General features: G+C 38.5%; 1 protein-coding gene across 7 annotated transcripts in view; it reads right to left on the bottom strand.

Annotated features, from left to right (window-relative positions):
• Window positions 1-1,658: 1,658 nt before the first annotated feature.
• Window positions 1,659-24,754, bottom strand: part of TRIM66 (tripartite motif containing 66) — a 51,773-nt gene continuing 28,677 nt past the window's right edge. For 6 of the 7 annotated variants that reach the window (XM_080404634.1, XM_080404637.1, XM_080404636.1 and 3 more), the window contains 9 exons: window positions 15,933-16,205; window positions 15,509-15,731; window positions 12,249-12,309; window positions 11,371-11,545; window positions 10,307-10,599; window positions 8,647-8,770; window positions 7,041-7,115; window positions 5,758-5,910; window positions 1,659-5,174 (listed from right to left, as the gene is read on the bottom strand). In XM_080404634.1, the coding sequence (XP_080260760.1) occupies window positions 4,905-5,174; window positions 5,758-5,910; window positions 7,041-7,115; window positions 8,647-8,770; window positions 10,307-10,599; window positions 11,371-11,545; window positions 12,249-12,309; window positions 15,509-15,731; window positions 15,933-16,205 (1,647 nt within the window). In that variant the 3' untranslated portion in view covers window positions 1,659-4,904. The remainder of the gene's footprint in view (window positions 5,175-5,757; window positions 5,911-7,040; window positions 7,116-8,646; window positions 8,771-10,306; window positions 10,600-11,370; window positions 11,546-12,248; window positions 12,310-15,508; window positions 15,732-15,932; window positions 16,206-24,754) is intronic. The other variant, XM_080404635.1, reaches the window with a different exon arrangement.

The raw sequence follows: 24,754 nt of genomic DNA, 5'->3' as shown, positions 1-24,754 counted from the left end.
AGACCATCTAGGAACATAGCCTCTGTGATATGCCTAAAATAACTAAGTGGCACCTCTAACATCTGTACCAGAAACCTGGATTCCCTCACCAACTTTCACAACAAATTTAATAAGCATTGCCTCAGCATCAAACTGCCTCTGGAACACTTCTGTACTGACATAATTGTCCTAGGCACTACAATCAAGGTCAAGAATAGCAACTTACAAACTAACATCCACGGCACAACCGTAAATCAGTGTCGCTACTGCCATAAAACTGGTAACCATCTCTAACACTCTCCAAAAGCAGTAAAATACTCCCTGACCTTCAGACACTACCCTATTTGCTCTGGGAAAAACACATGCATGTCTTATCTCCTTAACCTAAAAAGGACTTTTCTACAGCGAAAATATACTGAGAGAGAGAATTTATAGGGAATCCATTTCAAATTACATCCTATGTAGGAAGAAGTTCTCTGAAAAGTATCTTTCAAGAACCTCTTTTCAGACACTTGGAATGAAAATGCAGCAAGTGGAGCTAGATATTTCACAACAGATTTAAATGCTGCAATTTCTCATCTCCACAGTAAGAATTCCCACCACAGTGAACACTTTTTACAATGAAGCCATCTAAATACCATGTTCCTACTGTTACATTTCCCAATATAAACTTCTATAAAAGTCTGCTTAGTAGACTAAATGCTCTCACGAAAACACACATAACTAGACACTAACATGAACTTTCATACACATTAAAAATAGGAACAGACAGTGGGGTAACATTTCTCAAAAAACAAACATTCCACCTCTTACTTCTTGCTCCTGAACTACCATGACAGCTTCAAAAGATGTGCATTGTCCCTAGCCCACAATGACTGCCTATCTTTATTCTCCCTCAGATTATCACATCGATAAGCCAGAGAAACTCAGCTGGTACTTAGCTTTGAAGCCTATTGCCTGTATTTCACACCTGAAGGAATTGCATGCCCAGAACTCTTCCTACATTTTCCTTTTTATATAGTAAAAAAAAGTTACCTCTATCTACAAATTCTCTCTTAATTATGTCTGAAGAGCAGCACAGCTGGAACCCTGAAAGAAGGATTCCTTACCCCTCAAGCCAGTAGGCTTCCAGGTCAGGATGCTGCTGCTGATAGTTTTATAGTCCCATAAACCAAACTGAGAGGAACTAATAATGATAGAAAAACACTTGCAGTGTCTGCTTGACTTTTTGCCAATAGAGCATTTCTGTTCTATTTTTTTGTAATTTTTTCCATAATTCTTCAATTTCTAGCATTTTCAATTTTAGAATATCTTCTCTGGTGCCTTCTGATTAAAGGCACTACAATAGGTTTTTAATCTCATTAGTATAAGTGGTATGTTCCTTGGCACTTTAATGTATACACACATTTAAACTACAAATATTTTTTGTTACTTGTTCATGGCACGTTAATTCTCACTAATTTACATTAACTGAAAAATAATAAGGCAAAAGGTCTACTCGGTATTGAAAACTCCAGCACAAACAGAAAGATGATTTCTTGTGTTAGCATAGCTGCTTTTGTAACTGTTCTGCTTTGCTATCAGTAGTTATCGACAACTTCGCTAATAAGTGTTAAATGATATTATATAATCCACATATTAAAAACAGATGTACTTAGAGCAAAAATTTCAGATTGATGTCCAAAAATAATTTCACGTATTTTATTGTTCAGCAAAGCACATTACACATATAAACATGCAGTCATTCAATAATCTGAATTGTTAAACACCTGTTTGTATAAACTCTAATGCCATTCTTCTGTAATGATACTGGAAAAAGTATGTCTTTGAAATTTCTGTGGGGGAATGAGAGTCAAATTTGTAGCTGTCATTTCTTCTTCAAAAGACCTATTACTCAAGTGTAATTAATCTCTTTTCCAACTACTTCAGCACATTTTCCATTCTACATGTAACCCATTACCAAAAACAAAAGGAAAAATTGTACCCTTGGTTGCATTTGCATGAGCCTAGCACATTCGCGGAGGTTTCCACAGTGTTCCTGGCATTCGTTTCTGCTACACTTATTTCCAGTGGAAAACTTCAGGGATTCCTTCTTGCTTCCTTTCCTACACATTCTGGATTGTGAAACAGGCTGTGTGATAGAAGAAAAAGTAACTACATAACCTATTGCTTCTCTTTTGGACCACATGGGCTGTTAGATTTTGGAATAGAGACCCTTCCTTCCATACCTGTCAGTGCCGTTACCAGTGTGCAATTGGACTTCAACAGAGTAAACGCCCCAAGAATTTACGGGCCCTGGTAGTATGGTGTCCAGCAGCGGGAACAGCATAAGCCAGCAACTTTAAGGCAACATCAGAGATGGAGAACGTTGTTCTTATGACATGCAATGTATTATGAAGTTCCTGACCCACAGATTTATGTTTGAAAGTATGGGAAGTCGTACATATGAGTTCAGGTTTGTTCTGTTCACCAACATGACATGAAGTTTACAAGTATTTTTTTAACTATTACTATCTCTTACTGAAGTAATCAAAAAAACAAAGTTAGCCTTAAGAGTGCTCAGCTCAGAGTCCTGCCAGCACACATGCAAAGGGTATCTTCTATATGATGACAAAGTGGTACGCTTCTATTTTTAATAAAGGTATAATATTTTTTATATTCAGCTTCAGCTGCATAAATTTTACTAAAACAGGTGTTCTCCAAAACTAATGGTACAATTAACAAACTTACAGCCTTCAAGAAATAGAAGCAGGCTCTTGTTGACTGTGCTTTTCCAGGAAAAGAGAAAGCTGTCAATAGCCTCTCCCAGTTCTCCCTCAGTTGTCCCTAGATGAAGGCTATACAGCATATAATTTTTGTGCTATTAATGGTAAAAGGTAGGTCTTTGGTGGAGGAATTATTTACCAACTGAGAAAAGATGATACCTGTAGCACAGATAAGGGTGATTAATTCAGTTACAAACCTGCACTCACTTCCCTGTGCCAAGACACTTACTGTTTTGAAAACAGGAGTCTGACAGAAAGCACACACATAGGAATTCACATATAGAAAATGTAAAGGCTGTCCCTTCATCTCACAGTTTTCCAGTCAGTTTATAACATCCAGATTTTCATTTCTTCAAAGAAAACATTAGCTCCCTACCAAGTTAATGGAAAACAGTAAGTCACATAGATAGTAGAATATAACATTCACATCTTATTATTTTGTATATAAACTTTTACTTTAAAGTGTTATCTAAAATACCATACATGGTTACCAGACCAAATAGCCCATATAAACTATGCTGAAAATATCATCTTTATTTACAGGAACCAAATTAAAATGAACTGTGTTTGAGATCTGCAACAACCCTTCTCCCAGAACCAGACCACAGCCCAGCTTCACACTGCTGGGCAGAGATCTAAGGAGGAAGATGCCCCTCACACACACAAAGAAATCATTGGCCCTGCAAAGATATGGCTCAGCTGCTTCTCAAAGGGGTGGGAAGCAGCTTGCAAACCATAACTCTCTGACCAGGTGTCAAATCTTGTTACCTTTCCCACCCTTCAGGCTTTACAATTACATGCTACTCTTTGTTCAAGTGAACTCTACAACTGCTCTTCCAGCCCTTGGTGGTGTTCTGCCAACACACTAAAGAATTTAGCAAAAAACCCCCACCAAACTCAAAAAAAACCCTTAGACATCCTTTCATTCTGTTTGAGCTTCTCTATATACACATTTTCATCACCTTCGAGCACTGTTGGTAATCACAACTACAAAAAATATGCAGACAAAATCAAGAATATATGATGTTATTTTATAGGCACTTCTACAACCATGTAATTTCCTTCATAGTTAATTTACTGAACTCCAATATCTGCTTTAAAGAAAAACAGCTGGCTTGGGTTGTATAAAAATGCTACCTTTGAGACCCAAGAAATCCCACACTGCTTTTCTGAGCATGAATTAGATACCAGAAGAATCATTCCTTGTAAACAGAGCATCCAGTATGCACTCAGACAGTTCACACAGAGCCCTAGTATTAGCACTATTAGCACCTGTTCTTTTGTGATTTAATGAAAAGGCTCTGCTTCAAAAGAAACAGCTAATCAGATAATCACATTAGACTGTATCTCATAGGCCTTGAGCAGTCAAACTCCCAGAAAAATCATTGAATAAAACAATACGATTACAGCTTTTATGATTCCACATTGTATTTATCACGAAGTATGGCCAACATTCACATTGAGGTTGCAAGATTATTATATGGTTACCTGTGCCCTATAAAACAGAGATGTCATGTTGAACAGATTATTAAATGGTACTGCAATATTACATATTATTTTCATGTTACTTCTATTATTAATCATTATTACCTATCACCAAAACATTAGTACTTCAGTGTAAACCCTGCAAAACATATACATGATTTAACAGATTGAATATTGACAGATTCAAATACTTCATATCTGTTACCTATCCACAAGATCTAGAAATAAGGCATATGGTCAGCAGATTAGGAGAGTTTAAATAAACAGCCCGAGCGCTTTGCTTTCATCCCACACACCTTAACTCTGTCAGTTATGCTGCTGGATTCCTCATAGCAAATCTCGTATCTTGAGGAGGTCATACCTGAGGAAGGCTATTAGCTGCTTGAAACATCATTCTTTTAGTTTTTTCACTTTCCTGTGTATAAAGGAAACAAACAGTGAATAGCTAGAGGGCTTAGTCTGTTTAAAAATCTTGACAGAGTTTTCTGCTGTGAAGATAACTGTGTGGCCTGAGAGACTTCATTTGTTCATGCTCACATTTATACACAACTGACTTTATTCCACTCAGAGGTTCTTGATAAAAAATTGTAGAACTGATCACATATCCGTGATGGAAGCTTGACAGTTTTCCCACACAGCCCTGTCAAAACTTTCCATCAGTAGCTGTAAACAGAATTAGCAGGGTGGCCACTTAGCAACCAAATGCTTTTGCTTTTGCAATCTTACAGCATGGCGCCGTCTCCTTTTAGGCTGAATGCACTCCTGTCCATATGACGGCCACTGAAAATCTTGGGTCAGCTTTTTGCTATTCTGACTCTCTACTTCTTCAGAATCAGAGTCTTCTTGTTGCATTGAAGGAAAATGCCTATCTGGATATATCTCCTTCAGTTTGCCCTCAAAGAATGCATTTAGGCATCGCCCAGCCTCAGCAACCTCTGAATCGGGCTGTAAGAGAACAAATAACCCTTCAGTGTTACTGCACACAGAAATCAAGGATCAAAACCAAATAACTAACCTACCCTAATGTCTCACCTTGGTTCTGTCTGCTACATCTCCATTAGTCTCCTGCACACTTTCTACAGCCCGTTAGTCCCTCTGCATTTACAATGTAAGTAAAAACCAGACGCTGCTATTAAGGAACACATTTCTGCACCTGAGATGTGCAGTGAACTAGAAAGAATAGCAGTCATCACTGCTTAGGAATTTCTATGCACCTGAATTTTCCCTAGCTATTTTACTGGCTGTGACTGGCTTCTGACAGAAAATTCAGCATCATTACAAAAAGTTGTCCATAAGACATCCCTCTTTAATCTTAGATCCGTATGTGTCTCAAGTTCTCAGACTCATATATATCTCCATTTCTGTCATTTAAAAAAATAGAATTTCCAAAATGTAAAACTGATTGATACTTCCATTTATCCCAATCCTATATCTGATGTCAATGGAATCAATAGTTACACCACTGTGACAGCTTGAAAAAGCAACCCTCTGGTTTTTATCTGCCCACCCAGGCATATTAGAAACCTACATAATTGAACTTTGCACAGTTCCAAAACATGAGACGCACGTCAGTCACAAGTTCCTCAGGTGCAGAATAGTGGGACTTGTCCTTTTTTAGCAGCTTGTTTCGTATGATTGACAAATCCATTGGCCTTTTGATGATCTGATAATAATGCCGAGCCTGCAATAAGAATAAAATTCAGGTATTTAACCTTTCTAATTAAAACATTATGTCTCCAGTGACTCCAATGACACTGCAGAGGATTCCTTGCATCAAGGAAGAAAGCTCTAGTCTTTTGGTGCTACACTTGCACATCATCTTCCTGGGTACTTTTTGGTTAGATTAAAAAAATAGTTCCTCGCAAGATTGATCTTAAAAATAGCACACTTCAGTGACTGCTCTGCTATTTGCACTTTCCAAAGTTTATCCCCAGATATAAATGTTGCCATTTAACCATGATCAATAATATATGTAACATTGACAATTAGCTAACATGTCCCCCAAGCAGTTATAAAAATAATGCGCTGAGATACTGGCAGCTGATACTGTGGGAAGTATGCCAAGAGTGACTAAAAATATGCGACTATGCACTCCTTTTAAAGTTCAGCAAGTCATTTTCAATGGGCACCAGCTACCAGGATATCCCACTCCTTAAATCTCTCTGGGTCAAAACCTGCCTGTTAGGTAATGCGTTCCAGAAATTAATTGCAAGCCTTTCTTAGGTGTAATGTTTTTTATATTGTTATTTGGACTATTCCTTCACATAAACTCTTTTTTTCTCTCATTTCCCTCCTCCAACTTCTTTCACATTATGTTCTATCATTACAATAGCGTAAGTGTACATCTTCCTTAAAGTAGCCAGTTAATATTGCAAATGTTGAGTACCTGGATGAAACAAAAATCTCTACATCTTCCCCTGAACACAGTCACATGACCACCTTTGTGCAAAACACCAGAAAAGAGGGAGTCCAGGGTCATTTCTGAAGCAAACCTTTCTCTTAGCAGTGCAACATTCTCCATGTATGCACAGCAAGTCAACTTTCTTAATCACTGGAACCCCTCACATACCTTTAGTATCCTACCAGCATCTTAAATCGGCACTCAAACCTGGCCTGAGAACACTTTCACCTGCCTCCAACCTGGCACCTTCAAAGCGCTTTCAAGAGGGAAACATCTACCCTTCCCTAGGAATCAATGCTGTTCAGAAAAAAAAGCTAACGAATATCTTTCAAGAAGACAAAGGAAAAACTCATGGGGTATGCTGGAGTATTCTTTGGATTCCCTCTGACCCATGCATGTGAAGTACTTACCAGGGGGCTGACGGGTTCATGGAACGGGAGGCTCATACTGCTGCAGAACAAGGAAAGCACCAGCTTTTCACACTTCTGTAGAAGCCAAATGTGAAATAGATTTTAATTCAAAACAAGTGAGTTTCATTCTTGCCATTAGTAAATCAATCATACTAAAACAAGGGGAGTTTTCATGAAGTCTGTGCATTTGTGATGCAAAATGCCACACTTCACTCTAACTTGGAGGATGTTTTGCTTCATAGCATTTTTATAGTTTTGAAAGTGAGGATAGTCAAGAAATGCTACAAAAAAACCCATTATGTAAAAATGTTTGTATGTATGTATCTTTCCTGAAAACTCTTGGGAACTCATCACTATCACTGTTTCCTTTCTGCACTCCAGATATATTCCTTGGCTCTTGACTAAAACAACATCAGCAACAGTGTGGAAACAGTTTCAATGGAAAATGTTTCCACTGCTCATATCCATTCATGCAAATGGACGTAAGTTATGCAGTTGGTAGTACTATGTGAAAACAGTTCAGTTTAATTATTGTTAACCTGTAAAATACTTACAGTAGTCTTTGCTTTTTTTCACTGATGCAAAAAAATGCACTACAAAAACATAAGCCATGTTTGCTCACAAGCGATGGAATTTCTAATCAACTTGATTTTCTAAACAGAACTTTCCTAATCAAGTCCCAGATCCCAGCTATTTCTGGCCAGTTAGTTGTACCCAATCCCATAGAAAGAGGGATCACATCGATGTCAAGAAGTTATGTCAAGTTCTTTACGGACAGAGTAGCCTCAGGCCTGGAAGCAGCATCGATGCATTTGGGCAGCGCTGTGGCTGTGCTCACAGGCCTTGCCCAGGGGCATTGCTGCTGCCTTTACGTATGGAGCCCAGACTAGCTGAGAGCCTTTTCTAGGCTTCACTTGTGCAGGGCCAGCTCAGCACTGCACTCAGCTGTGCAGACTTAGCCTCCCTGTCCAGCTGTGACCAATACATAGAAGACTTTTATTTGGAACTCGTGGCTTCTGAGTACCAAGTGGACTTTAAGAAAAGGCATTTTTTTCATGGGATATTTCATAGAGAAAAGTGGTCATGGGGATGTAAAGAGATAAGCTTTCATCTAGGCTGGGCCTAAATGCCATCTTCAAGGGGATTAATGGTATATATGAAGACCATAAGATGATTTCAATCCAACTGAAAGTCAAAGTGTCTACATCACAAAAATGACATTGCAACCGGCCTAATTAGATGTCTGAGAAGGTGCCAAGTCTTAAAGGAAAAAGACTGAGTGGCAGAAAGCCAGGCAAAGTCAACGTATGGAAGCTTCCTCTGCTGCTGAGTGTGACTTCCCCGTTCAAAGGAGAAAGGAATCCCAAATCTGCCTGTGTTATCTTTCTATAACATGACACTATTTTTAAAATTGAAAAGCAATAGCTATGTCTAGACAAAAGAGAATGGTATGACTGAATACTAACAATGCTTTTGTTGTATTTACTACTCTCTGAAATATTCGGGTAGCAACCAAGTCAAAACAGTTGTCTTTCCAATGAAGAGGCAAAGCCTCATGCTGATATCCTGTCCTTTTCTAAACAGTACAATATATAGTTATTCCCACCTTCTGGTCATAGCCATCAAGACCATATTGTGCATTATAGCTGTGGCTGTAGCGTGTGTTTTCACAGTCATATTCTACCTCTGGCTTCACTGGATTACGGCAAAGTGTGCACACCCATTCTCCCCTGCAAAACAAGAAACCAAAACCTTGAGTCAAATTTTGTCAGCCACCTTGTCAAATAACAAACCTCAGGAATCACTGTATTTGAAAAGTTTAATCCTTAACTAGTATTACAATATCAGGCAATCTGAAGCCCATTGTACTACATGTTCTTCAAGAGATTTCAATTTAATTAGAAGTGTAATAATTTCAGATTCTTCCCATTGCACTCTTTCAGTCACATAGGAAAAAAAGACAACAAAATACTAAGTGTTTGAAATCATGAACCAGCAGTGTGTGCAGCTGCATTGATTCAAGTGCTGGTTTTTTAATACAAAAAAAAATAAGGAAAAATAGCCAACAGTTGGGTCACATGACAAAACCAGATCCATTTGATAGTTGATATCTTTGCTTTCAATTGATATGCCAACTGACATATTTATCTAATAAATCAACATTATCAGAAATGGTCATAATGTGTGCTAGTACACAGGTTTCAAAACCAAACAGTCATAATTCTGCATGGGTATGAGTATCCTTCCTAGCAGATCCATTTTCAGAAACCTCTTGAAGAATTTCATGAAGGCAGTGATGTAACTTCTGCAACATTAGGGCCTGAGTAACTATAGATGAATGTATATTAAATAACTACAAATACAGAAATTTAGTTAAGGGAATTAATTTACTTCATTAGAATTTAACTTTGCCTAGGAAGTTTATTTTAAAAGGAAAACTTTGTTTTCACATTTTTTTGAAACTAGAAGTTTAATAATGACTTAGTTATTACAGGAAAAAGTGAAAAGCCAAGAGATGGAAGTTCCTGCTTTTTGAACAGAAAGAACAAACCAGAATCTCCAAACTAATACTTCACAATGTATTTTTCTCAGCTGAGACAGTTATTTGGGCTTGGCACAAATGGAGTAGCCTCTGGTCCTACCTGGTAATAATTTGTAACAGAATTATATACCACCAGTAGTGCACATTATTCACCCTCACTTTTAAAGTTTGGTATATGGACGTGTACCTAATTCTGGCTTTGTCATGTACAATTGATCTGTGACAAGTTGTTAAGGAATGTAAGCCTTAGGGAAACCAACATCCTAAACATCTCCAGAAAAGCTCCAATAATCCTAAATTTCCTGTAAAACTGGCTAGAAAACTGAATAGGAACTCACTGATTGCCCTTCTCTTGTGCTAGTCACTGTTCTGGCAGAGAAGAGCTGACATCTACACCACAGTTGTTACATGAGAGTTAGGATTTTGTTTTCCTCCAGTAAGTTTGAAGAATGTTTTAAAGCTCAGGTCTGTCACCTCCTTTGTTGTGCTGGCCAGCTAACTGCAGAAAGGGCATATGTGGCTGGAAACAGTTCTTGTTAATAATTCATCTAGTCCTAGTGTGTAAGATAATTCTGCCCTTTGCAAGAAAAGTAACAAAAAAAGCAAGTGAGAGATACTGTCCTTGTCCTGGCGTAAGGTTGACACGTACATCCCTGAGGATATATTCTACCCCAAGGCAACGAGCAGAAACCGAACACATTAGTGAAATGTCATACATACTCACACTGGAAAGCTGAGCAGGGCTGGAACATGGCAGGAGAGGTGGAAGACCTTGGGGCAGTGATCACAGCACAATAGTTCTCCTCCATTAAGACACACAGCACAGAAATCCTCATTTTCAATTGGACTGACTTCCTGAGTAACTGGAGTTTTTTTCATGATGGAGATGCCATTACTGAGCTTCTGATCAACAGACAGAGATTCTGTCTGTCCTGCAGCCTGGGACATGTGAAATTTTCTGTCCTCTGAGTTCTCATCTTTGGACTTCAGTCCTTCAAGTGGACTGTCTTTATTTATCTTGAAAGAAGAAAAATCTGGGATCACACAACCAACATTTTCACATATATAAGCATATAACAGCAGTGGTTATCTGCAGACAAAATGGTTTCTCTGCAGCAGACTCTACTGGACAGGGCACTGGGGTTCAGCAGGCCCACACTCATCTCAATGCCTGCCACTGGCTGGCCAGGTCACCTTGACTGAGTCATTTCCTCCACATACCGCAATGTAACAGCACTGTGAGAGAGCTGTACAGACTTCATGTCACAGATTACAGAAACAAGGTATCTTATTTGCCAATTTTACAGTAAACAGCTTAAAAAAAAAAAAAAAAAAAGGTCTACTTTTTTGTTCCCATTAGAAATTCCCATCTCCTTCTGTGGAAAGAAGTTCATACTCAAGACTCCAACGAAGCAACAGAATACAAAGCTTTTAAAAACCTATTACACTGTGATTTCTGGAGTTGGTTCCTATCATTCAAATATACATTTGGGTCAGTTTTAAGCTATTTATCCTGTATTTGTAATTAGACAGATGAGCCAGGTTGTTTGCTACAATATCAAAACACTACAGCTATCCAAAGACAGACCTCAGAAATGGAAGTGTCAGGGAGCTACACAACAAACTAAAAGCTGCATTCTCTATTACTTCAACCTATCACAGAAGTGTCTGAGGGTGAAATGAATCAATAGGCTTGTTTAGTGTATAATAACTTCCAGAAACTGTGGGTACAAACCAGTGGGAATAAAGGTGAGAAAGCAGGTAAAGCCTCAAGGAAATTCTACTCACCTGTATAGACATACTTGAAGATTGGGTCCCACATTCAATTATCAGGAGGAAATCACCCTTCTGCTCGTTGTCCTGTGGCTGGAGCTTAAACACTGGGAGCTCCCCCACTTCTGATGTACATATTTTTAGACGTTCCAGTCGCACATAAGGGATCTTCTGCTCCTTACTGCTAGCTCTACAATCAACATGACAGGTGGTTAAATTCAGTCATATTCCACAAAATTGTCCTCCCTACTCAGGTTCAACGTTTTTCATGCACTATTGTTTGTGCTCCTTTTCATTGTAACTGTGACTTTGCTGGCTAAATGCTAAAAATCTGGACATTTTTTCACATGCTGATTCTTTAAGAAATGTGAATGCCATCACTTTAAATTAATCCTATGTGTAAATGCAATACTAACTTCTGTGCTAAAAATTTGCCCAGCAAAGTATATTTTTGTATTAATTATTCCAATTTAAGTCAAGCTTGATACTTTTCAGTGTGGCTGGCTTCAAGCAGGAACGCAACACGTCATCAATTTTACTGTAAAATATTATCACAGCAGTAGCTGAAAACAAAATTTTACAAAATTGTGGAGATAATGTTAATCCTGCTCCATTATATTTTTTAGGTTTAACTGGGGCTAAGCAGTTTCTAATTGTTTAAGTGAGATAAGTTTGCAAGTATTTATTCATTCTAGAAAATTACACAGAATAACAGAAATACATGAACTGCTTTTAAATCATTGTTTTCAGGTTTAAGAGAATACTTTACAACTTTCAGAATTACTATCTATAAGGAATCTTGCATTCTTTTTAAGTTCCCCATTATCATTAAGTATGATACATGCATAAAATGTCATGGCCAGTGCTTTTGTATAAAAAAAAGACTCTGTTACCTGACATTCTGATTGCTTTTCATATCCATTTCAAAATGTTCCTTTTCACAGTTATTGGAATCTGGAACAGAAGATAAGAAAATGAATAAAATATTTATAATATCAGAGTCAGATTAGGGTAGAAAGCACTTCAATATTCATGTACTTCTGACTGGTGTTTAATATGATATCATACGCAAATTATGGAATCATTTCATCTATATGTATAGAAAACGTGCATACTATTTTCTATTCTGGGACATAGTCTTTTTTCTTTCTCTTTGCTTTTAACCACAGCTTCTGTACTGAATATGGGAGCCTTTCCAAAATATTTTGTTGAAATGGTTACATTTCCAGGGATGGGTTACATTCCCAGCCATGCCACATTCATCGATATACAGGAAACAACATTAAGTAATTCTCTTTGCTATACATCCTTCACTTGAGAAAAACAAACCTACTGAGGTCTCAAGCCCCTGAGATTCAGAAAGTCTCTGCGGTCTCCTGCTCCATGCGAAGAAGCTTCTGGATAATCCTAGTTACTTGAAAACAGGAAGAAAATTGTGTCTCCCGTCTGCCATTGAGGGATGAAAGCTACACTGTATGATTCCTTTCTCCAATATATGTAAGATATTAACATACAAATTCAAAACTATCTGTTATGTAAGCATGCAAGGAACTGTAGCTCTTGACTGATACTAGACACAAGAGTAACAAAACAACTTTAGAGAGTTGGGATGGGGTAGAGATGAATGTCCCAGTGGATGTCCTCATAAATACCAGTCCACCAACAGATTTCAAGGTAATTCCTTGTTAGGAAACAGTTTGACATAGACAAATTTTTAGTATTAACAAGAAAACAAACCAAATGTGATGGCTATCTGGAGATAGGCAAGTGCCTGGAAAACAGGCTTTTTTAAAGAAAATCTCACTCAGGTCAATGGCACCTAGCCCATGTCTTGAAAACAATGTGCCTTTAAGATACTCCCTAGTTCCCAGCCACAGGAAAGACAATACAGTCAAGACTGACAAGGATAGATGCGTTTCACATCACTCCTAAAGTGTTATTCACTTGTGATTGTTGCTCAGGTGAAGGGTGGCAGTCCTGGCTCTGGACAGAATTACTAAAGGGTGACCGCACACTGAGCTAAGGAGCAAACCTCACTGCACACTGTCAAACCAGAGGATGTTCCACTGGTTTATTAATATTAACCAACATTTCCATCAGCAACTTGGCTCATGAAATAGTAGTACCTATAAAAACTGCAGAAAACACCAAACTAGAGGGGTTGCAATCACTGTGGAGAATGTTTACAATTTAAAAATTATCTTAATACATAATCGATAAAAATTCTAAATCATGAAGACTGAACGGAGATAACTGTAAGTATTATGCTTCTGAAGGATGAGATGAACGTAATCACAAAGGAAAATAACTGACTAGGGAACTGTTCTGTAGAAGGAACTAAGAGCAAATGAGGGCCGTTCACTACACGTGAGTCAACCACGCAATGCTGCTGCTGTAAAAAAAAGGCACATGGCATCCTGCAGCGTGTTACCAGCAGTGAGGAAGGTAAAACATGGGAAGCTGATACCCTGTCTCTGCATGGCACCCCAGAGGCCTCAGCTGCATCGCTGAGTTTGGCTGTGGGCCGCGCTCCTTAATTGCAGAGAACCCAGAACAGTGCAGCAGGAAAGAGATGGTTTTAAAGAAATCACAATCCTGACCCATGAGGAGAGCCTGAAACCACCCGATTTGTTTAGTCTAGGAAGGAGAAGGGGAGGGGAGGGTGTTTATGCAAGCCATGACAAGAAGAAAAATGGCTGTAAGAAGGAAAATGATGAAATGATGTACAATTTTTACCACATCCCTTTGGGGCTAGGATAAGAAGTATTTTGTTGTAAATTAAGCTGAAATGTTTAGATCTGATATTAGAAAAGGATGAGTCATTGGAGATACATACCAGAAGCAGTGGGGTTTGGCAGCACAGCGCTGCTGAAGCCAGTAAGCACTGCCGAGAGTCACTAGCAGAGCTAACATTGACTTTGCAACAGAGTTAATCTCTCACTGGTGCACATTCCACATGGTAACTACCTCCTCAGGTCTCCCCTCACTGCAGGCTCCGGACAGTGAGAGCCGGATGGGAATTGCTCTCTCCTGACCCTTCCTTGTGAAAAGGCAGCAGCATTGAATTCAACCCTCACCTTTCCATCCTCTTGCACAACAGGACTTGTGCTTTGCACAGAGCAAATTTGTAGCATCTGTTACAGATTGTGAGATTCTGTATGTTGGGGCAGCTTTCTGTGTGCAGTTTCACATGACCCAAACCAGGTCCTACAAAGCTGCTCCTCTCAGAGACAATTCAGCCTGACAGAGGCACAGCTCTTTAGGGGTGCGCCTGATTCTTACAACTCACATAAATGACTGTGGCATAAGTGTCACAATTTGGCATAGTACATGCAAGAAAAGACAAATATATTTTCGTGGCTCACTGAGCTAGGCCTCCTTTGTACTAATTAGAATTCTCTGAATAAAAATACAGCACAGAGATAGAAATATTAATTCATCTTTTACAGAGAAAAGCAGCCAAATGTTGGCATAAGTCACAGGATAACAGCTTGATCCTGCAATCCCTTGCTTGCATGAATAGTCCCATTGACTTTTAGAGTTTGCAGGAATGAGGCTTTACAGTGTAGCACAAGGATGCTGGCAATTTGCCCTTGAAAAGAGTTAAGTAAGGTCTAATTCTCCATTAAGGCTGAAGAAATAGGCCTTGGCTGAAGGGAACGTTCCACTGTAGACAGAGCCAAGCAAAATAACGTACTGTGCAATATATTAACCTAACAAAAATTTGCTATGCTTACTGATGTGAAGGACTTAGCAGAAGGCACATCACATTTTGGAATTATTTTTTTTTTTTTAATTTAATTTGGACTCTTCAAACCAGCTTTTCAATAGTCATAACTGCAGGTCTCATTAACAGGAGTGCTTCTAAGAGAACTGATACTCCAGGTACTTCACACAGACATGCTCTTTTCTGGTTCATAGATGAAGGATGTTACAAATTCAAGGCATATAATTTCCATGTTTTTCCTCCACAAATGAGAACAAACACACTTCTCCATTGGATTAAGTACTCTGATAATATTTGAAGCTTGCTGAGACGCACATTTATATGTAAGTACATTAAGAAACAAACTGCTTTGCGTGCTTGCAATGCACAGTGCTAAGAAGGAAAGAAAAAACAGAAACCTAAAAGAAATAATGAAAAGCCTGTTACCTTCTTTGCTTCTAAGTTGACTCATTCTGGCATTCATGGGCAGGAAAGAATTGTTGCTGAGCATTTCAGAAGTGCAATGTTGAGACTTTTTGATCGAAAGATTAATAGGTTCTTCCAGGACTTTTTGCATAGAAAGAGTTAGTTCATTAACTACATCTTGCCCAGCTGTAGCCAAGCTGTTTTCTAGAGGATGATCTACAGTATTGAAGTCTTCATTTTCCAGCTTCAGGGGGGGGAAAAAATATCAAATTTCATTATTAGTTTTCTTTTTTCCATCTTAATAAAATAATCTGTAATCAGTCTTCAAATACCAGATAAGGAAAACTTTGTTTATAGAAGTACCTGCCTTTGGCTGACTAACAATAACATGCGCTATCAATGAAAGTGGGTTCCCTTTCAGTAGAGGAGTTTGAGTGATTCCTACCTTGCACTTAGTGCTGCCCTGGAGTGCATCACCTGGTGCAAGACCAGCAGCAGCCCCAGGGCTCAGGTCACTTGGAGCTCTGCCCAATGCCAAGTTGTAACTGGGCACCGACTCTGCTGAAGTATCACAGTCACAAAGGGTGTTTGGGGATGGGACAAGTGTTACAGCAGCTGCACCTTGCATTTGTGGATCAGCTGTGCTAGATAACCTTGTTGCAGGTAATTCCATTTCTAAACCGTTTGAAAAGCCCACAATGCTTAAGGATGCCAAACCCTGGGAAAAGCAAAAAAAAAGAAAAAAAACAAACAGCAGGATGTTAACTTTTCAGCAGCAAAATACTACTATTCTTTCTATAATTGATTAAATACTCTGTTTCAGCTGTACATAATCAACAGTTGTGTCATATAGGCTTGAAAATATCAGTTGTAATCTTACACTATTTCCAAGAGCTTTATATTTTCCACCATTCAAACTGAAAACTGGAAAAGGAGATACCTACATTAATTTTCCATGATCTACAAAATATTTCTTCCTTTGATCAGTCCAAGGGATTCTGATTTTTAACTCCTACAATGAATGGGAAATCTAATTATGTAGAACATTGTACTAAATCAAGCTTTGATATAAACCCTACTAGCTTCTGTTACATTATTCCAGAAGAACTAAGATTCAGATAAGAAATGTTACCATTTTATTCAAAAATCATCAGAACACTTTATTCAGAAAGAAGATTTCGAAGAAATAAGTTTTAAATCTGACATAGGTAGATGGAAATATTGTTACTGTTAATGATGCTGAAAACTTTATGCTAGTTAGTGAGTCTGTCACATTAAAACCCAAGTCATTTGCCCTTTAAATATCACAGTGTAAATCCAGAAGCATCCTACAGGTACATCAGGAAAGAAAGTACATGTCTAGTTCCCAAAGAAAGGGAATATTTACTAAAGTCTCTGAAATTGTTTTAGCAACATGCATTTTCCACTGAGCCATGATCTGTCACTGTCAAACCATAGAAATACTGTTAGACAAAACAAAGCAAATCCACCCACATAGGTGACTTCTTTAAGCTGCCTTACATCCAGGAATGTGTCACTGTAGTGAAATTAGGATCTTCTAGCATCCATACGAAGAAAATATAAACAGTCTTAAAAGCATGCAGATCTGTGTCATTTGATTATTTAATTTGCCATTTATTTTATCATAGTCCACTGGTGTTTCACCTTAATAATTGACTGAATAAATCCTTTACATCTGACTATAATATAGTAAGTAGTACTCATTGTAATATAAACCAAGACAAAAGAAATGTGTTGATTGCATCTGAATTGGTAATTAGAGTTTTATTTCATTGTTGTACTTATTTTTATGCTAGGGACCTGTGACAGAAGTGAATCTGAGACAGGACCCATTTTCTAGGTTTAATTAGTATTTTTCTCAACTGTCACTTGGATTTTGATACTTTGTCCATCTTAATCTAATAGTGGTAAAGACAGTAGCCTAGATTGAGCTCCAGTTGTGCCTGTATAAATCCTACATAATGCCAGAGAGATCAGTCTTGAATTCCTCTGCTTGCCATGTGTATCACCTATGTGCTAAGAGAACACTCTGCCCACAGACAATAATTTCCACCTAAGGAAGTAATTTCATTTCCATTTTTTAATTCGCAATAGATAGTACAGTAGGAGCTTTGCATGGACAGTGACACTTATATCAAATGAGACAAAATAGCCTGCATTTGAGACAGAAAAATGGCAGCTCTTCTGCAGTGCTAGGGAAGGGTCGTGCCATTTTACCACACAATGCTCTAGTAAGCCTGTTTGAAGAGTCCTTTCATGTAGAAGGCACCCCAGAGAGTGCTGGGTCTCTGCAGCCAGGGTATTGTCCCTTTTCCTCCTCTTGAGGCAAATGTGTGTCCCTGAATCCAAGCTGTCTGAGCTATAATAGCTTCTTGGAATCAGCTGGAATCAGTCAAACATACTCTTCCTACCTTAAAATTGAGCCAAAAACTAGAGAACAGCAAATGAGGAAACGCATTGGTGGAGGCACAATTTTCCATATACTCTGTCTGACAGAGCATTCCTAAGAATGCTCGGGTTTCAAACCAAAGGAATATATGGAGTTCAGAAAGGAATCCAGCTTCAATGGCCGCATATCCTAAAGAAGTCCACGAAGATTAAAAATGTTCATTTGCTGTCACAATTTGCTTGTGACAAGTTCCTGCACATGCAGTGACAAATGTGGCCTATCAAGTACACATTTGCCTTTTCATTCCATCACTCTTTTTATCACAAGCATTTTTCAGATGACAAAATATGTGAATTGTTCTCATATCACTTACAGAAAATAAAACAAATAAGCAGAATCTGTGCTTGAACTGAACAGAGGGACTGTAATCAGCCTTGACTTTCCCCCTTACTTCAAAGTCCATTGTGAGCATTAATTAAGTTCCTGTGAGGTTTTGAAATATTTATTTAGCCAAATTCTCAAAAGCACGAAGCATCCACAAATTCCTGCCTGATTCAATAGGAACTACCTAACGCTGTGCTCCACTGGAAATGGAGCATGCTGAGGCACACACGTAGTAGTAGCACACCACCCAAAGCTGCACAGCAAGTAAACTGGAGAACTTGTGGTTATCCACTTCTAACCATTACATACACCTTCCTTTACTTCTACTATGACAGCATGCCATCATCTATTACATATTTAGACCTGACCCCGTGAAGACCCGTCTGTGTGTAACTGTACACACGGCAGGCAAAATGTTAGCCCTACTAAGACAATGGCAGGATTACTCCTGGCTTCAGTGAGACAAGTTTACTTACCGGGAGTAGTCCTTGGGACGACTCCTACTGCAGAAAAAAAGTAGACACATACATAAGACTTTGTTAAAACTAAAATTTTTTAAAAGGTGAAATTCAACTGCATTATACGGCTATATCTGCTTTGCTCTTCTAGCTAACATCAGTTTCTTCAGAGATCTTTTTAGATTATATAAGCCTATATAAAACCTTACTCTTGTTAAAAAGAAAAAAGAATAATGAGGCCATCAAACTGCCATCTGTCTTTCCCTTGGGGCAAAAGTTAATTTTGTGGTTATTTTAATGATGAAGCAACATTATGATCTTTCAGTGCAAAATATTAAAACTCACAGTTAAGAACAGACATTCCATTCTGATCCATGGAGCTGCTGTCAAGTGTGAAGTGAACAATGCACTGGGAACAAGGCTCATTAATAGCCTATTAATTCACTCCCTAAAATAATCATTTCTTTTGCCATTAGCAAAAATTTCTCTTTTCCCTTGACAGTTCAGCTAGTTTTTGCAAATGGGATGCCTTTAAAGAATTGATCTCTGTTTTATAAAAGCTCTATTGCTTTTACATTGCACCCTTTGAACAACAACAAGCATTAATTATGCTCTTGGGTAGAGGGTGGCTTCAGCTGTAGGTTAATTTTGAAACTTTTGACATTTTAATGTACAGCCTGGCACATCGAACTACAGCTGTGTCATTATAAATGATATTCTCATTGTCTCATAATTAATTTTGGTCTGATGATCCTTATAATATAATGGCAGCAGCATCACCACCCCAAAATGCCTTCTACCACAAATTTCATAGCTATGGTAGTGAAAGCTAAGAAGAAAGAACATGCAAAGTGCCTTCAGAGAACAAAAAATAAACATATTGTTCAGTTCAAATATTTCTTTGATCACTGTTGCATTTAAAAAGGTCCAGTGTAAACATGCAGCACTAATACAGAAGAATTCTGAGAAGCAAATACTTACCTTGAAACACTGGGATTAGGATTTGTTAGGATTGTTTTGGCAAAGTCTCAAGGCTATTGACATTAAGTGTCACAGATAAAGAAAGCTAAAACTAGGAACCTAGTTCTTTGCTATAAGAGAAATAACACGCTGCAAATGGTTGCAGAGTAATGAACGGCTGCTATTAAGTGGAGCAATCCCCCTGGCAGCTCATTATGCTAGGAGGTTAAACAAATGTACTACTCCAATCCAGTTGCTTAACTCACCGCACACAGCTGCACTGATAACACAGTCTACACATGTTTCCTATTCGTTTTCCCAATTTCAGATTAGAATCCAAAGGATTTCCTTTCCATTTTTATGAGAAAAAGAATCCAAACCTTCCCTTAACAATTTGTCTGAGTAAACTGGAGCCGAAAGGAGGAAGGAGGAAGAGATTGTGTGGAGCAAGCAGCATCATGTTTTATTTATCCTTTTTTCCAGGTCAAAGGAAAAGGTTTTGTTAAATTAACATTCTGGGAAATGTACCTAATTGTATTAAGCATGAACGCATTTGTGCTGTAAGCAGCTCAATTCCTTAAAGTCAAAAAATACTCTGATACTTTAGAAATTTGCAGGACCCTGAATTCCAGGCTGTTGCCATTATTTCCTTCACTTCTAATCCCCCTAAAATTAATAGTAATTAGAAAAAAAAAAAAAAAGAAAAAAAAAAAGCAATAAGCCCATCTCAGTTCCAAGCTCAGATTCGAAGTCCTAGGGACAGGTATTAAATTATTATTACTTTCAGTCACTAAGTAATCATAACATGCTCAGTGCAATACTAACAAAACCACTAACAAAACCACTAACAAAAAAGCTGTTGCCCTCAACCCCTCTCCCAGAAATTTCACAGGCGTTAAAAAAAAAGGCAAACAAATCATTAGTTAAGCACTTGCCACGGAGACAGAAGAGCTGCCATTAATAAAGCTTAGGACAAATGTGTAGGGGCAAAATACCCAGGAATGCCACCTAAAGCAGACTGAGATAACTGTTCTGATATTCCTGTAGGAACAGCAGCATTGCTGTGTCAGAACCTCAAAGTTCACACACATGAAGTCCCAGGAGAGGCCGAGAGGTCCCACCATGAGCCATCACGATGTTATTCTTGCATGAAATGCCTCCATTGGAATAACTGGAATAAAACAGAGGCCGAGAGGTCCCACCATGAGCCATCACGATGTTATTCTTGCATGAAATGCCTCCATTGGAATAACTGGAATAAAACAGAAGCCTCTCAGAGTGCTCCTTGAATGGCATGGGATATTTTCCAGGATTTGCCCACGTCAGGTAATTTACAGTGCTTGAGACAAACAGAGCTCTTAAACTAAGAAGCTGGGACTTATTGTGAACCAAAAAGAACAGCACAAAAATCAGCGTTAGAAGCACTGTAAAACATTTCCATATGCTTACACCTTGACTACTATTTCTGGTCACCTTGTCTCAACAAGGATTTATCAAAACCACAAAATGTAGGGAAAATGACAAAAGATATGAAGGACCAAGGTATAGAATTGCTTCCATGAAAAAAAGACACTAGAGAGAGCACCAATCGCTTTTCAGCTTCAAAAAGAAATGTTTGAGAGGAAATTCAATATAAACATATAAAATACAGATATTATGAAGGTTGTGAATAGAGAGTGGGTATTCACTAATTTTCCTAACACAAGAACTAGAAGGCCTCCTACTGAATTATCAGGCAACAGACAAAGTAAGCAAAGAGAGGAACTTCTCACGCAGTGCAAAACTCAGTTGCTGCAGAATGCTGAGGAGACTAATAGTATTAAAATGCACTCAAAAAATAGGTTAGACAAATTCAGAGACGAGGGGTCCACATATTGCTGCAAAACACAATTGTCTGGGTACAACTGTCAGTTCAGGAGGTCCCTAAAGGGCAGGTTTTTAGAAGCTGGGATAGCATATCATCAAAGGATTAGTTTAGATTTGTCTGTTTCTTATATCCTTTCCTAACCATCTACTATTTGCTACAGCTCTAAATTACTAGATACAGCTGTTTACTAATAATTTACTAATACAGTGCATGACATATTCGATATTTATTTTAAGCAGAAGGTGAAATAATAGCTTAGGAGGAGAAACCCTCAGAAGTTGCTAAGGAACATAACCAAACCTGACTTTGACAAATGCTGTCCAATCTACTCACAACTGATCAGTGTCCCAGAAGGCAGAACCGTGTGTGCCCAATTCAGTTAGGTTTTTAGGATGAGTGGGGATGGACAGAGTGTTCCACTGCCCAGGACCCAACCCAACGGCAGGACAAGACAAGGAATCATCCCTCCCAGATGTAAAGGCCCTGCTTCTAACTAGAGAAATGGGTGCACTTACAGAGTCTGAGGACAAGAGGCGTCCAGCTGGCCCTGCACCACCACCAGTGTCTGTTGCAGCAGTGCCTGAGACTCAAACTACAAATTTGTGCTATAGATGTACAGTAATTATGACATTTCTTCAAATGCTAGATACAGCCTTTAGACCTCTTGCTCATCACAGCCACAAATGACAATTAGGTACATGTAAGGAAAACAGGGTTTCTATGGCCTTTACTACTCCTGAAAACACAATTAGGCCAAAAATGCCTTATTATCCTTGCCTCTGCTCCAGAACAGATGACCTCTCCAGTCCTGCGTGCAAATTAATAACTCCATATTATACGGTGTAAAAGCAACAGGAGGACCGTATCACTGCAGAAGGTTGGTAACCCTTTCCACAAAATTGTTAATCTAACTGAGCACTCATTCCTTCACACTGCAACTTAGCACTTCAATAGCTTGTATAAAATCTGATTGCTAGAGCTTGGCACGATTCCCCAGAACAAAAGTGCAGCTATCACAGAAGTTATTCTGAGATTTGTCCTCTGACTTGCTGCCATTCTTACTGGAGAGGCTGGGCATTTGACAGGCATGGAGATGGAACGACTCCACAATGCAAAACAGGTCCCAGCTACGTGAGTGAAGTATACTGACAGGGGAGTGCGAAGAGAAAATTATATCCATTTTGCACGTAGACAGAAAACTTCAATTTCTAGTGTTGCATTCTTAAAAGGTGCTAATCAAGCCCAAAGTTATGCTAAATGTAATACTTGACTTATATAAAAAATCAATAGTCTAAGTATAGAAACATCTATTCTGCACAAAAAAACACAACTCACAGAGAAAGAATAGTTAGAGGAATACATAGGAAGACAGAAAGGCTGACAAAATGTCACCATTAATGTTCCAAATACAGTGGAACAAATTAAAACAAGCTCACACATAACTGAAGTTACGTGTTTAGAGACTATACTAGACACATGCACAGAGAACAGGTGGGCACAGACAGGAATTACTCTGAACTTTAAGACAGCAGTAGCCTTGATGTCAATGCTTCTAATCAACACCAGCTAGAAAACCCTACTTGATATGACTGAAAAGCCAAAATTCTGTCTGCCCAGTGAAGCCAGATTTAATTTTTGTACTGATAGATGGTGAAATACAACATACAAGGACATTTTAGAAGTGCATGAAGTGTTTCATCCCTGTTCCTCTACTGCTGCTTATCAATAACCAACTTTAAATGTGAGGGACAGAAAACAGTATTCATCAGCATAACTTGAACAGTCATTCTTTCAACTCAAAGGCGCTCACGTGGCACATGAGCGCCTCACACTGTGGTGTAACAGCTGCACAAGCACTTGTCTGGGATGATCTGAGTAATGTACTTGAGGTTTCCCCATTTATGAGTAATGTTGTGATCCCAAAGCATCTACTCTATATTGCTTCACACATATGTATGTATTTATGCTTCACACATAAATATGATCCTGTATGCAGATAATTCATCTAGTTATCAATCAATAGTATCAAATGCATACCTTAAACATGTTTCAAAATTAATGCACAGATGTTTAATTACATGAGCAATCAAGCCTTGCCCCCCTCCAAAAGAAAGGAAACCACCGGGCTAATGGAAGCTTTTATTTTTTGACAGATCTTGGCAAACATATCACTAAACAGTTAATTCTGGGTTTTGCTACATCCTGGTTCACACTGCTTTCTCTTTAATGAAAGAATCTCAGCAGCCAGAGAATTACCTACTCCAGTAGGAATGCTGAGCACAAGGAGGGCTGTTAAGAGTTCAGCAGAACTGCAACACAAGGCCCAGAACTCCTGTACCAATTATTCTCCAAAAGGCAAAATACAGTTCTTCTCCAGGTAGCACAAGTTTTCTCTAGTCATTTTCTCTAGCCTACTTTTCAAGTGCAGTATTTTAGACTTCATGTTCACTTTTTCCATGTCCTCCAAGAACATGAAAGAGATTAAATGTTCTGAATACAGGCCATATGAAAGTAAATGAACAAACAATTTTTTATCTGGAGATGAGCGTGAAAATATTTAATTGGGTGAAAAGAGATGAGAATCAATAGACACATCCCTTGTTCTTAAATAGGAACGGAACTCCCGTTTAAATCTAGATCTAATCTACTTGTCAGCAAAAGCAGTCAGACATCTTTAAACAGCACTCATGAAGAATATATTTCAAGGATTTCCTTACTGTGCTGTTTCCCATCATCATTTCTAATTAGCCATTGCTAAAGCTGTCAGTACATTATGGCTTCATCCCAAACAGCTCATTACAAGAGATAAATACAAGCAAAGCTGGAGTACTGTAGCTGTTGAATGTCCTCATTTCTTGCAGAGGTACCAGGAAACTAGTAAAAAAACAGACACACCTGTGCTTTCTGCACAAGAGCATACACTTCTCAGCACCATTAAAAAAATTTCACTTTTTTTCCTAGGGGTATCCTCCTCTTGCTGCCTTCTCAACTTCTATAGCAACAAATCAGCCCCTCTTCCTTTTTTTTCTCTTCCTTTCCCCATCAGACTACAGTAGTGTCTCTCTTGTACATCTGCTTCCATTTTCTTCCCTCTTTCTGAATTTTCTTGTTCAAACTGTTGGGCATAACTTTCCTTTACAGGTCCAGAAAACAAAGGACAACTTCTTCAACATGCATGTAGAAAAAGC

The sequence above is a fragment of the Falco punctatus genome, assembly GCF_963210335.1.
Source record: "Falco punctatus genome assembly, chromosome: 10".
Classification (NCBI taxonomy): Eukaryota; Metazoa; Chordata; class Aves; order Falconiformes; family Falconidae; genus Falco; species Falco punctatus.
Note: the sequence above shows the minus strand (reverse complement) of the source record. Positions and strands in the feature narration are given on the sequence as shown.